Here is a 14,661-nt window from a genome sequence, read left to right as displayed (position 1 = left end):
GCACAGCAGGCCCGGTGTGATTGTGCGTGCGAGAGGAGGAGACTCCGCGCATGAAGTGCTTGCATTTTGTAACTGCAGCCTAACTTTTGTACACATTTGTTACTTTTATATAGCCTATATATATATTTATAATATTTCTGATTATGGCATAGCTATCTGCCCACCCAAATAGGATAATAAGGTAATGAATAAAAAAAAATAAAAAAAATTGCTTGATCAAGGGTCCGACCCGGGCCCGGCCCAGCCCGAGGATGTGGCGGAAAATAACGGCTCGGGCTTGGGCCGAGAATCTAAACTCTATTTGACGCCCCCAGCATTAGCTTAGCCTAGCACAGATCATGCAGGTAACTGGTTCCAACTAGCCGCCTGCTCCGAATAAATGACAAAATAACGCAAACATGTTCCTATTTACATGTTGTGATTTGTATAGTCACAGGGTGTACAAATAATGCCATGATCACCAGTCACGTTCACTACTAACTAGCTATTCACATTGGTTTTGTTGACGGAAGTAACTGTACTTTTCGGTGTTGCGCTAATCACTCCGCCCAAGTAGCAGTGCTTCCACTTTCTGAGACTATAGTTCCCACTTAGTATACGGTTAGAATATGGCTGTGTCTCATGTGACCTTATTATTTATACACCCTGTGACTATACAAATCACAACATGTAAATAGGAACATGTTTGCGTTATTTTGTCACTTATTCTGAGAAGTCGGCTAGTTGAAACCAGTTACCTGCATGATCTGTGCTAGGCTAAGCTAATGCTGGGGGCGTCAAACAGCGTTACAGCACGCATGGAGATGAGAAGGGTATGTATCGACTTGTCTAACTCTGGGGGTTACGGTGAATAAGCTAAAATCCAAATAAGTCGGCATGTTCCTTTAAAGTCTCTGCTCAAAGGCCTACATGGGAAATGTTTTCAATTCAAACAATAAAGTCAAATCAATAACTTATTTTACTTCAAATCCAGGAAATAAATCAACCCTGAAGGGAAAAAAGGTCAGATAATAAGATCCTGGTGATTTTGGGGGTGGGCTCTGTTGCCCTGTCGCATAGTATTTGGACCTCAGGTGGTGTGACAGTCACACTGTGCCCTGACCTTATAAGAGGCACCTGTTGCAAATGCCACATTACCATGTCTGGCAGCAGAAACAAAAGGTTGCCAGGAGAGGCTCATGGGTAGGGCCCCATGCGAGGACCACCCTGCCGTTCACTGGCACACGGCGGCAGCTCAGGCGTTTCCCTGACAGCACACAGCGGCACAGATGATCCGCTGGCTCTGAAACAGGAACAGCACTTCCAGCGACCAATCCCAAACAGCACGGTCCCGGCTGATTTCCTTTATTGCCCTATTTACAGACTAATCTGCATAAATAAATAAATCCTCTGTTTGTTTCTGTCAGGCAGCTGCAGGTTCTGCCTGTGACCCAGTTCAATGCATTCCTTTTTTTTTTTTTAATTCTGGAGATCTTCAAAATGAAACAAATCCAGACACTTCTCAGTTAGGATGGGGTCTTTTATTGGCAGTCAGTGTTTGGAATGAGACAAGTACACACAGGCTACAAGGAAGAGTTTGACGTTGACACACGAAAGAAACTACAAGGACCAACGGGACAGTGCTCTCCATCATTCAAATAAAACATTCGACGTGAAAGGGTGTCTGCTTTGACTGTAACTTACATTTACTGAACTATTTCCTGTCTTATTGTGTAATCCCATAAGCCACGTCGCTTTTTGTTTACTGTTCAAGCTTACAGCAGGAGGTTTCATAATAAGAGTCACTATAATTATAATTACAGAGTCAGACAATAGACGAAACACCAAAACAACAACACAAATGACTACAGTAGTAATCAGACATTTTACCGTTACAAACACATATAACACACACTTAAACATTTATTATATATGTGGCGATGCACAATTTTTTTTTTTTTTTGTCAATGATACTTTCTAACAATCATGAGCCATTTGGTCATCATTTCACCTTAAAGAGGTATGCTTCAGCTTGAGCTCTGTGAATATCTCTAATAATAAACAATGTACACAGATTATATGACAAAGAGAAACATAAATATATATTTAAAAAAAAAATAGTCCCCTTAAAGTGCTTTCAGTCAGTCTCACTTAATCATTATGTGCTACAGAAGACAGACTATAATTAATACATAACAGTCATGGCTGTGTCTCATAACAAGCATAGGGCCACTGAAGAAGTACGGTATCAATTAACGGAAATGACAACATATTTGTAGAGATATACAGCAGTAGGACGGGCAGCACTGCTCAGACTCGGTGGCCCATACCAACACTTGGCTGTGGTGTCATAAATGCACTTAAACACTGTGGTGATGATTACAACAGCTCAATAATTAACAAAGAGGTGAATATCAGCATTTAGGCAAGTACAAAAAAACAATCAGTGACAGCTAGCCATTGTTGAGTCCTACCTGTTGTCTTCTAAGATTGCTTTGTTCACCAAGAGTGCACAAAAATAACCCGTGGAAACACAAGAGAACCATGTTTTTTTTGTCCTCATTTACATCTACACAAGGGCTGCGTGGGTATTGACAAGTGGACATTTGGAAAGGGGGGGAAAACGCAAAAAGTCTTGACCTAGCAGTTTTGCTGGCGTCACGTGACGGGTCGTCGGCTGTATAGTCTGTTGAACTTGTGTCATAGCTTTTGTTGAGAGATTAACAGAGAACACACAATGTGGAGCGAGGCCCTGCCTGCCAGAGATAGCCCCAGTCCTGGTAGAGAACCCAGAGGGACCCTCTGTTTCCAAACTCCAAACCAATTCCACTTCAGCCACCGCTGGGATGCTGCTCCTCGATCCAACCAACTGATCTAAATCTCCTTGGGATTGGCTCCTCAGATGCCGCTATCAGAGAGAGAGAGATAGAGTGATAGAGGGAGAGAGAGAGAGAGAGAGAGAGAGAGAGAGAGAGAGAGAGAGAGCACCGGTTCATTAACTCTTCCAGCCCCCCTCCAATGAAACCGCACCTTGTTCCCAAGAGCGCCATCCACCAACACAGTAAGTCCGCCGTCGTCGCTTCACTCTCATCGTGTGTGGGTTAACTCAGAGATGGTTAGGGATAGCTTGGTAGCCGTGTCGGGACGAGAAGTTCACAATGTGGTGTCCCTCGTGCCTCCAAAGGGGGTGACGGGGCTCGTGGTGTGAGGGCGAAGGAGGTAACGGAGTGCTGTGGGACGTAAGACGTGTCGACCACAGTGGAAAGAGCCTCCGAGTGGGAATGCCCCATCACCTCTCACAGTAGTGAAGGGTGAAGTCTTTGGAGAGCTGCTTCTCCCCTAAACTCCACGGCTCCAGCTCAAACTTGTTCCCTATGTCCTCTTCGTCTTCGTCGTCCTCCTCTTCTTCCTCCTCGTAGTGGCTGGGCTCCTCGATGGAAGTCTCCAGGTGATAGCAGTAGGGCTGACCCTCGGTGTACTCGTAGATAGTCGGCAAACTGCTCTTCAGGCTGCAGCGCCGACGCAGCGCCACCAGCAACGGCTGAGGCATAGTGAAGATGTCCACGTTGTTGCCCAGGTCGATCCAGGCCAGGCTGGAGAACATCTTGGGGTCTTTGAGCATCTCGGTGAGGTCTTTGAGGATAGCAAGCGTGAGGCGGTTGCCGTTGAGAGCCAGGGTGCTGAGTTTGGGCAGCGAGGCCAGAAGAGGCAGGAGGATCTTCAGGCTGTCGTCCTGGAGCTCGGTGAAGCTGACGTCCACAGCCATCACAGTGTCTCTGTTGTTCTGGAGGTAGAAGGCGACTTGACGGACATCTCGGGTGGACAGTGGGACGCCGGATAGGTCCACCGAGTCACTGGACAGCTTCTTCTGTAGGGTTGTCTTGAGACTGTTGAACATAATGAAGAGACAGAGTTGGATTACTTAGATGACTTGAATGACATGAAAATACACTAAACTAGTTTTCGGTTTTAGCTGGAGGGTGAAAGGATGTGACTTGGGAACAAGGCCCTGGTTTTATGTTGTGTTTCCTGTGTTGTAAAAGAGGGGGTGACTGGGCCTGCGTGGAGCAGAAGGCTGACACAGGGACTCCAGCATGGGGATTTACTAGTGTAAACAGAGGAGCCAAAACATCCGAACGAGCCAGCAGCTTTAGTCTAAAGCTCTGACAGCCAGGAGCACAGAGCTCCTTATAGCACAGGGCCAGAACACTTAAAAGATAAACTATGATGTGTTCTAGAAAAAGATAAAACAGAACAGGAATAGAAGATACTTGGCTGACTGATACTTATTTATAAGAGAGGAAAGGAAAGAGATTCATCTTTTGGGAATGCTTTGTTAGGATGATGTTATTATCACAGCAAAGAAGCCATGGTTCCTACCATGCTTCTTTTTAAATTAGCGACATGTCTATGAAACTTGTTGACATATTTTGGTGAAATTTGGTTTAAAAAAAAGTTAGGCAAAGGAACAATGGTTAGTTTTTGTGTGGATCTGAAGTGCAGATCCAAGAATATTTTTTTCTAACATTAATAAATAAGGCATATTTGAACATTTTAACTATTTTCATTAACTACTGCACTTACTTGATTGAAATAAACTCTCAGGTGCATGATTGTTGGTAACACTTTATGATCAGGGTACACAACATATGCTTAAGTAATGCTTAACTAATGCATGATGATGAATGAATTCCTATTGCTCACCATTAATAAATGATCAAGTTCAACTTCACGCTTAAGATCCTTGTTTGGTGATCCATTGAGTCATAAATTACTTCATACGTTAATCTAGAGCCTTTGGGACCACATGAGCTGGAATGCTGTTATATAGCACATACAAGCTTTTGATCAGCCTCTCTGAACGTGAAAGGAGTGGAAATAAAATGTATTAAATGTATTGAAAGAAGTGGAGTGTTGCAAAGACATTTAGCAGGCGCCAGTTGACAAATCAGAGGAGAATGGCCCGACATGTCAAGCGTTCAATAAAACGAGAAATAAAAAAAACTGGGTAATAATGTCGTGTCAGGATCGGATTGGACCTTGTCAACATTACTGAATATTGTTCCTGTTGATCAGTGGGTCATTTAGCAACATGTACATGTTTGCATCTGATAAAAAGTCAGATTTCTATAAGAATATGTTTGGTTCTGATTTCAGAGAGGCTGATCAAAATCCATGGGTCTGAGATGGCCTTTTCTATGTTAACTGTATTCCAGCTAATCTGGAGGCATATATAGGAACGTATGAAGTACAGATGGAAATTAGCCCTTGGGCTACAATCTGGCACTTTTTACATGTACTTCTGTACATGTTCATCAAATGTGCATTGTCCTGAAATAATAAAATAAAAAATAAATAAATAAAAAGTAACTGTGAATTAACAGTCATTAACTGATGATGCATTAGTGTTAGCCGATCACATGAACACATTGTGACTTCATCATTTATTAATGTGAGCATTTACGACACATCATCGTGCATTAGTTAAGCGTATGTTTTCGCCTGATTGTTTATCAGTGTGTATGTCAATGCAGATTAAACATTCAGGACCAGTTTCCATTATTAAAGTAACACATTTAAAGGATTGTCTATCCGCAGTTGCGATGTGTGCTGTTTTTCATGTTTGACACGGTATATTGAGGTGATTTATAAAGTGAATGGCAGTCATTTAAGGGAGCCATCATTCAATGTGTGAGTTAGGGAGTAATATGTGCAGGATAACTGTTTTTGTGTATGGATTCATAGCACAAGCCCGAGGATGTGTTGTTTCTGAACTGGAGCTGTTACTGAATTGGCCTGTAGTGCTGATTCGGTGTCAGAGTGAATTATAATATCCTCTGGCGCCCAGTGACTTACTGTGACACCCACTGCAGTACCTGTCACTTGTCATGCTTTAAAGTGTTTTTTTTGGTGCCGTTGAAAATGGATGTGCCCTGAGCCAACATTTACCACTTCAAATTAAAAGCAGGTGATGGGTTGATGAGCAGAAACGTCATGCTTTGGAGAGTTTGCAAAACACACAAAAGGAGGATAAAACCCCCTCATGAAGCCAAGATAAGAGGGAGTTTAATCAGCTGTTGAGCACAAAAATCTATGAGATAAAGACATTCATCAAGGCTGCTGCATCTTTATCAAAGTCTTGTGAGCCACAGGCCTCCCCTTCTCTATTGTCTGGCCTTTTGTACGGCAGAACCCTCATCTTCTCTGGAGGCACAAAAGTCCTAATGGCTTTGGCCTGGCTGAGGCTCCCCTGCAGGTGTGAATAGGTTTTGATCACACAACTCCTTCCTTTGTCAGACACACTCATCCTAATGAGCTCAGAAAAAAAATGCATGTTCTGCTCTGGAAGCCTCTTTCATACCTCCTCCAGATTAATCTGACACCAGAAAACAAGGGTGTCACTGATAACTCCACAAGAACACTGGCAACAGGGTTCAGTTTAAATGACAGAACTGGTTTATACAGTAGGTACGCGATTAAAAGATTAACAAAGAAATATCTGCGAATGCATAAAAAAAAAAATCACATGTGGAATATGTGGAGAAGCAGATGTCCTAAGCAGCAGGCAGAGATACATCAACACAGAGTGTTGAACTAAAGCCAGTAACAACACAAATAGCATCAACATTTTGGCAATAGCTGATGCTCGTCAATCTCCATGCACAATAAAGTAATGTAATAATATCCGTTAAGTAATCAAATAAATTGGCATTGTATAATGAAGCTGTCTATTAAGTGTTCCCACCTAAACTCTGAGGAAGCACAGTGTGACTCTTGTCTCCGCGTGCGGCTCATCAGCTTCTGCGTGTCACAGATTTAATAAAAGGAAGCAGCACTTGAATTCAGCGAGCGTCAATGGAATCGCTCTTATTATTTATCATAAATATACATAAATATTCATGTCCGGAGGGTTACCTAATGCTAATTGAGATGAGGTGAAGCGCTATTTAGAAAAATAAGAAAAGAATGCTTTTTGAAACAAATGCACGTGTTGACGAGTGGGTGGGTGATAATAGCTGTCATAAAAATCACATTTTATTTCAACTGTAAATAAGTATTTTCCAGGAGTCCATTTGCTCCTCGCCCCCCCCCAAAAATAAATAAATAAATAATAAAATAAAAAATAAAATAAAAACCCAACCTTTGGTCAAAAACCCAACCTGAGGAGCTGGACTGATCACTTTGTCCTTTCTGTATCTCAGTCTGTACTTTTTTTTTAAATGAGTGATGGGCCCCTGAGGAAGTGTTAACCATGCATAGTATGCTACAGTGCATAATACAATGTTTATTAGTGAATATGAGAACTGTTAATATGAGAACTGCTGAATAACTGACATTTTAAGATGTGGTTGTCAATGGAGATAAGTAATGTGGAAACTCAAAGAGGTCACTACTTTGTAGTTTATTTTTCTTTGTTGGAGCGTTCAGGTGACAAAGGAACAAAGTGATTGTGAGGTCAGAAAAGGCTGATGGAACAGGAAGGTAGTGGTGTGAAAATTGACGAGAAAAAAAGGTCACAAAAGTGTTGGCAGTTTTTACGCTCACTTGAAATTACCCTAAAGGTTGGGAGCGCCTCGGCAACATTTCTGGGTCACTGCTTCCATCAAGCTTACTGTCAAGCTCTTTCATTAAATGTCAAAGAAAACATGTCTAGCAAAACCCAAATAAACTGGTTAGATTAATTAACAGGATTAGTGAGATTCAGACATTAATTCAGTGGGGCATTTCAGTCAGGAATGTGTGTATGGTATTTAGAACGACTGGTGTTCAGTGCTAATGCCGGATAATGAAGGGATGAACAATCCGGTGGCATTAAAATGGACTGAGCTGTTTCTGTTTCCTGTGAGTACAGAGAAACCTATCAGAGGTTAGATTGTTACATTTTGCACAGATGAGGGCAGTCTGCCTGCTGCTGAACAAAGATGGAAGGTATAGGGAGGTAAAATCCACCCTAAAAGAATATTTATGACATGCTTTTCCTGTAATGTGGACAGTTAAATCTTTATTTGATGAGGGAATTTTTCAACATTTGGGGAAATATGCTTAATCGCTTAGATTTTCGCTTCGAGTTAGATGAGAAGATGGATATCATGTGCTAACTATGAAGCTACAGTCAGGAGACAGTTAGCGTAGCTTAGCATAAAGACTGGACACAGGGGGGAACAGCTAGCCTGGCTCTGTCTGAAAGTAGAACATTTTTGTACAGATTAGACCTTATCTGTAAGGGATAAATAATGAACCCCTTCAGGTGGATTCAAGACCTGATGCACTCACCCTGTTTGGGTTCTAATTCGCAATAATGGCCGACTCGCTCAACATTATCCTGCTTGTTACAGGGCTTATTACAGGGCTTATTACGCGGCTACTCATACAGAGGTTATCTGCTTTTACGCCTGAGTCCGGTCGGGAGAGTTACCTTTACCGCTGATGAGCACGGCTCTCCCGTGAAAGCCAGGTCGCCCCAGTGAGTAGGTAACCATGGCGCTAACTGTTTGCACTGTTGCCATTAGCGCTGTTAGCGATCCCCGTTTCCTCCACCCTCTGTGATCCGCTCCGTATGAGCACAAATGTTGATTTTAAAACCATTTTATTGGGGCTCTCTGGTAGCTCACAGGTGAGCGTACGTCCCATGTAGCAAGACTCAGTCCGTACCGCAGTGGCCCAAGGTTGATTCCAACCTGCTGCCCTTTGCTGCATGTCATCCCCCTCCCCCTCTCCCCACTTTCCTTGTCTAGAGCTGTTCTATCCATTAAAGGCCAAAAAGCCCAAATAATAATCTCTAAAATAAAAACGATTTTATTGATTGAATGTTCCTCCAGAGTCCTCCGTGATCAGTACTCCGTCCATGGCAACGGTCTGCTATACTTACCAACGGTCTGTTATACAGAAATAACACACCGTAGAATGCCGTGTTTGACCAATCAGAATCGAGAATTCAACAAGGCCGCAATAAAGCGTTGTTATATAGGGAGCTTTAGATGTGCTGCTAGGCAGATTTTGTTACCATCGGTAGTTTCCAGAATCAATGCTAAGCTAAGCTAACTGTCTGCAGGCTCTAGCTTCATATTTACAGTACAGACATGACAGTGGCATTGATCGTCTCTCATTTTCAACTAGAAAGCAAATAAGTTTACTTCCCAAAATGTCCAACTGTTTTAACACAAACAACCTCTGAACCTTCCCATGGCCACCAGGCTACAATACACTACAGCCGGAGCTGTACGGCTCTCTTTAATAGCAATAAATGGTAAAATAACTGTGCACCCAGGGAATATTTGTGTCAGAATTTAAAGTCTTACACAGCTGCTATTAAAAAAGTGCTAAACCAGAAAAAAAAGTGTCCCCAGAAATTAAGTTTTCTATAGACTGGCCTGGCTCGTCTCTTTCTAGCTGTGACAGATGTTTGTTCGTGAACACAGTGGCAGATGAAGCTGTCAGAGCTGACAACACCAACTGTATTAATATTCTGTTTTAGGGTAGATTTTTGTTTTAATGATTCATGTTGCTCCTGCTGTCTCAGCCAGTGTCAGACCGTCTCTCTCTCTCTCTCTCTCTCTCTCTCTCTCTCTCTCTCTCTCTCTCTCTCTCTACAGGTTTACGAGGCTAACAACACGACTAAGTAAAAAATAAATCAGCTAGGAATTTAGCAATCGTATATATCTGCACATTTTCAGAGATGCTGTCAGTGCCAGTTAAATCCTGTGTCTTTCCTCTTCTGGGCTGAGTTAAATGCCCTGCTCGTGCAGCTCCACAGTGAAGTGTCTGATCCCTGAGAATATGTCTCATATCGCTTTTCCTCTGATACTGCGAGTTGATACCTCCGACTGACTCACAATGAACCTGTCTCATCTCACCGTGTTCACACTGTCTCCCTCTCAATCCTGAGATTATTTTCCCCCTCGGAAAATGGATGCATTATTTGCAGCGTCTATAGCCTGCTGCAGAATAAGCAATTACATGCGAAGATGGAAAGAACTACGATAGCCTGGTTATGAATAGAATTACTGAGCAACACCTGGGCACACACGAACAAAACTATTTGTACACAAGCTAATTCTCTATTCATCATTTGCAAATCAAAAGCAATTCACTCCTTCCTCAAGACGATGTGTAATTACATTATAACACAATCCTCCCAGCTTTTCTTCAGCAAAGAGATGGACAGATTTGTTGTTGTGCCACGTTTGAAGAGAGAGAGAGAGAGAGAGAGAGAGAGAGAGAGACACACACACACAGAGAGAGAGAGCCCAGTGGCTACCCACATCCACTTCACGGATCTTAGCACTAATAAAAGAAAGATGATTACCATTGTGTACCGCTCAAGTCAGCCTGTGGCCAGCTCCGTCCTATAGTTCAATGTCAGCTACAAAGATGGAAATCTGTAAAGCTGGACACGGAGCCGAGCCCTGCTCTCTGTTGTGCGGAGCTGCAGATTTATTACACACTGGATGTCTGGACAGAAGGGCTTACCAGGCCTGGGATTTCCGTCTGGACATGCTCTGCCTTAGCCACTTTGAGTGCGGGGTCAGGTGGTAGATCAGCTGTCTGCAGATCTTATCAGAGGACTTTATGGTGTCCGCATCCTGGAGAACAGAGCAAAAAAAAAATAATGATAATAATAATAATAAGGGCACACAGAACAAAGAGACTAGCTTTCAATATTAGATTTTCTGCTTGTGTGTGGAAGACAAAATATCTTTACTTTTCATTATTTCACACTATCTGGGATTTAAAGGGACAGTTCACCCCCAAATCAAAAATACATATTGTTGCTCTTATGTTTAGTGCTATTTATCAATCTAGATTGTTTTGGTGTGAGTTGCCCAGTGTTGGAGAGATATAGGTCGTAGATATGTCTTCCTTTTCTCCAATATAATGGAACTAGATGGCACTCGGCTTGTGGTGCTCAAAGTGCCAAAAAAAATGCATTTGAAAAACTCAACAGTAAAGTCTCTTTCCAGAAATCATGACCCGGTTACTCAAGGTAATCAACTGACTTGGTTGTGAGCAGTTTCATGTAGGAACTATTTTCTGTTTACCGAATTACACCCGCCACTTGTATCACCGCGCAGAAGGAAGTGTACTCATGGACGAGAGGCTTGTCATCCTCGGCTGAGCTATAACTGTAGTTCACCCGTACTGCTAGCTCACCTAAGCTAGCAAACGCTACAGCTCAGCCGAGGAGGACGGCGTTAATGTTTACATCTCGCGCTGTCACAAGCACAAGCCTCTCGTCCATGAGCAGTGGTGGTTGGCGGGTGTTGAGTGGTGGTGTTTATGTGGTGGTGGTTGGCGGGTGTAGTTTGGTGGATAGAAAATAGTTCCTACATGAAACTGCTCACAACCAGATCTGTGGATTATGTTGAGTAACCGGGTCATGATTTCTGGAAAGAGACTTTGCTGTTGAGTTTTTCAAATGCATTTCTTTTTGGCACTTTGAGCACCACAAGCCGAGTGCCATCTAGTTCCATTATATTGGAGAAGAGGCAGACATCTCTACGGCCTATATCTCCAACACTGGGCAACTCACACCAAAACAATCTAGACTTGATAAAGAGCACTAAAGGTAAAAGGAAAAAGATGTATTTTTTGATTTTGGTGTGAACTGTCCCTTTAAGTTTCTTCCATTTTCTAAAACGTACCAACCTGTATCGCAATATCTTTCACATCAACAGAAAAAAAAGATTATTTATTTGTTATTATTAGTGACACCTTGAGCTACTCCTGAACAAAACATCACTTAGCTGCCTTGCTGGAGCGAGAAAATCTAATCACGTGCAGTGTGCATCGGTGTGGAAAACACAGGAAGTACACGGGAGAGGTGAGATTCGACACAGCCGCTGGTAATTTCAGTTCATCAGCCATGTTGTGGCTGCTGGTGGCCATTGGCTACATCGAAACCAATATAATATTCACCGTTGGAGCTTGAGACACACTGAGCTATGAATTTCTTTCTGTGCACAAAACATGATTCCTCATCGATTCCTTATGACTTGTAATTTTGCTGCTAGTTACTCCAGTTTAAGGAGTTTTCAGGTAGGATAGCTCAAGACTTAGTTCCATAAATGCAACAAACTGCATTGAACTAAATGGCAGAAAGAAAATTAAACAACAGTATATATCTAGGAATTGATAATAATTAAACAGCCGTTTCTATTTCCAGCTGCTCATAAGTAACGTGTGTCTGCAGGATTTCTTTCATCCGTCCGTAGAAGTCGATAACATCCTCAGATTGGATTTTCATTGACCGTGAGAACTCATTATTCAACAAAAAGGAAACCATCAGTGCTTTTTAGGACGGCTTTGTTTTGCAGAATACCAGCTTTGGATCTGTGGATACTCTGACTGCGAGTGTTACGGAAAGGAAGAAAAAAGTAGGCTGACCTTCTTAGGACACTGCATCTCTCGAGCCAGGCTGAGCAGCAGCTCGTGTGAGATGGGGTCCACCAGGTTGAGGAAGGCAGCGTTTTTGTACAAGATGTCGTTGAGCGAGGCGCCTTCCAAACCAAGATCCTACCAAAGCAGACAAGATGAAAGAGGCATCATAATCACAGCTGAGGATGAAATTATATTTTTGTTTAAAAACCTGTCAGTCCTGCAGTAATTATAAGCAGGTAACTGAAAGTGTGAAAAAGTAAAAATGTGACTTTGGACCTGAAGAAAAAAGTACATTAGTGATGGAACCAGGGCCCTGCTGTGTCGAGGGCAATGTGACTCCAGATGGAAAGGTAAAAAAAGTGTTTGTTTTAATTATTCATTCAAGGAGACAGGAGCTTTTTCCATCTACAGTAGGGAAGGGAGATCTAGGTGGAGTCACAGGGAACGCAGGGTTTTGGCATATTTAATAACAACATGGCACGGAGCCACGCATATCCCAACATGCCACAGCACGTATACCGTTTGCACAAACAAGACAACTCCTGACCCAAATCTGATCAGATGTAAAAAAAAAAAAAACTTGTAGATTTGGGTTATTTATAGGCGATTTCCTGGACTATACATCCTCAACTATGAGGAGAGTATTCTATTTTCAAACCCCTTCTGGAAAAAAAACTCAAAAAAGCATTTAATCCCCTGGCTGTATGCTATTTTGACCACATTTGTATCTCTCTATCCACATTTAGGGTATTTTTCTTGGTTTATTATTCCTTTCACCTCATACAAATATGGCAGTGACACTTTTAAACGTGAGATTTTGAGTAAATGTGATTTGTGCAGCACATAAGTACATCTGCAAGGAGGTCAGAACTGACAGCTGCCATGGCAGCTTACTCATAAATATGAGGAGGAGCGGTAAAAACAAATCAAAGCGACTGAAAATAAGAGGAGATTTCAGATGACCTTTTGAGTGCGGTGAGACAAGCAGCGCTGTAGCCGTGTAAATGCGCCTCCATCAACACGTCCATCCTCGAGGTCCTAACGAGGCAAACGATGACAAGCACTTATACAGCCCATGCAACTTTAATAAGGGAAGCCAACCCTTTGAGACAGGCACATACTGTGAGCACACACCTGCACACGTCTTTTCTCACGAACACTATCTGCATTGATTGTAATAGAGAGTTTGAGTGGGAGGCTGGCAGCTCCACATTACTGGCTCCCCTTTTAACGAGGGCTACAGTAAACACAGACTGAACCCAAGGCGGGAAGGGGGGGGGGGGGGGGGTTCTGAGAAACAAGGTATAAAAATATCTAGTTTAGACACGATCAATTGTCATGTGCGAGCGTGGCGTGAAGCCATGAATCCTTCCCCATATCTGCAGCAGAGCTCAGATCTTTTTTTCAAATCAGGAGCAGGGCTCACTGTTACGCATCAATTAAATCTGCCACAAACGCCTTTTGAATTCAGAGAGCAGAATCTCTCAGATATCTGCCTGCAAATGCTGCGAGGAAAGGCAAAGGAAGGCTCATTTAATAAGAGTGGAGCTCATTTAAAAAGGAGCGAGCCCATGTCCCAGGTGACGTGGCTGTCATGGAGCCAAGGCCGGCCAGTTTATCTCCTCGGCTTCAGAGTAATTAACGCTGGATTGGCCAACAGCTAAAAGACAGAGGGGCACCTGAGGGCAAGCAAACAAATGGGATTGCCAAGGCTGCTGTCACAACTTCCATACACCTACATATTATTTTACAAAGCTTTAAGTGCTACATATCCCACAGCAGCCAGGTGAGAAACGGCTTTAAAAACAAACCTCTGATTAGGATGCAACATCCTTTACTCAGTATACAGTATAGTATAGTACAGTATATAGTGTTACATATTCTAGGTCAGTGGTTCCCAAACTTTGTCACTTGAAGGATCCCTAAACAGACACTAATTTCACCATGGAGCCCCATTTGATAAGATTTCTGATCGGATTTTATTACAGAAAGTGTATGAAACTAGGGCTGCAAATAACGATTATTTTCATAGTCGATTAATCTGTTGATTATTTTCTCGATTAATCGATTAGTTGTTTGATCTATAAAAATGTCAAAACATGGTGAAAAATGTGGATCAGTGTTTCCCAAAGCCTAAGAGGACGTCCTCAAAAGATATTCAATTTACTGTCACAAAGAAGAGAAGAAACTAGAAGATATTCACATTTAACAAGCTGGAATCAGAGAAATCTTATTTTTTTTTAATAAAAAAATGACTCAAACGATTAATCGATTATCAAAATAGTTGGCGATTAATTTAATAGT

General features: G+C 42.3%; 1 protein-coding gene across 1 annotated transcript in view; it reads right to left on the bottom strand.

The window, feature by feature from the left end:
* Nucleotides 1–1,501: 1,501 nt before the first annotated feature.
* Nucleotides 1,502–14,661, bottom strand: part of lrrc75ba (leucine rich repeat containing 75Ba) — a 32,759-nt gene continuing 19,599 nt past the window's right edge. The window contains exons 3-5 of the mRNA XM_031300790.2: nucleotides 12,364–12,492; nucleotides 10,450–10,562; nucleotides 1,502–3,866 (exon numbers count right to left, since the gene is read on the bottom strand). Of these exons, the coding sequence (XP_031156650.1) occupies nucleotides 3,269–3,866; nucleotides 10,450–10,562; nucleotides 12,364–12,492 (840 nt within the window). The 3' untranslated portion in view covers nucleotides 1,502–3,268. The remainder of the gene's footprint in view (nucleotides 3,867–10,449; nucleotides 10,563–12,363; nucleotides 12,493–14,661) is intronic.

The sequence above is a fragment of the Sander lucioperca genome, chromosome 2 (genome assembly GCF_008315115.2).
Source record: "Sander lucioperca isolate FBNREF2018 chromosome 2, SLUC_FBN_1.2, whole genome shotgun sequence".
Classification (NCBI taxonomy): Eukaryota; Metazoa; Chordata; class Actinopteri; order Perciformes; family Percidae; genus Sander; species Sander lucioperca.
Note: the sequence above shows the minus strand (reverse complement) of the source record. Positions and strands in the feature narration are given on the sequence as shown.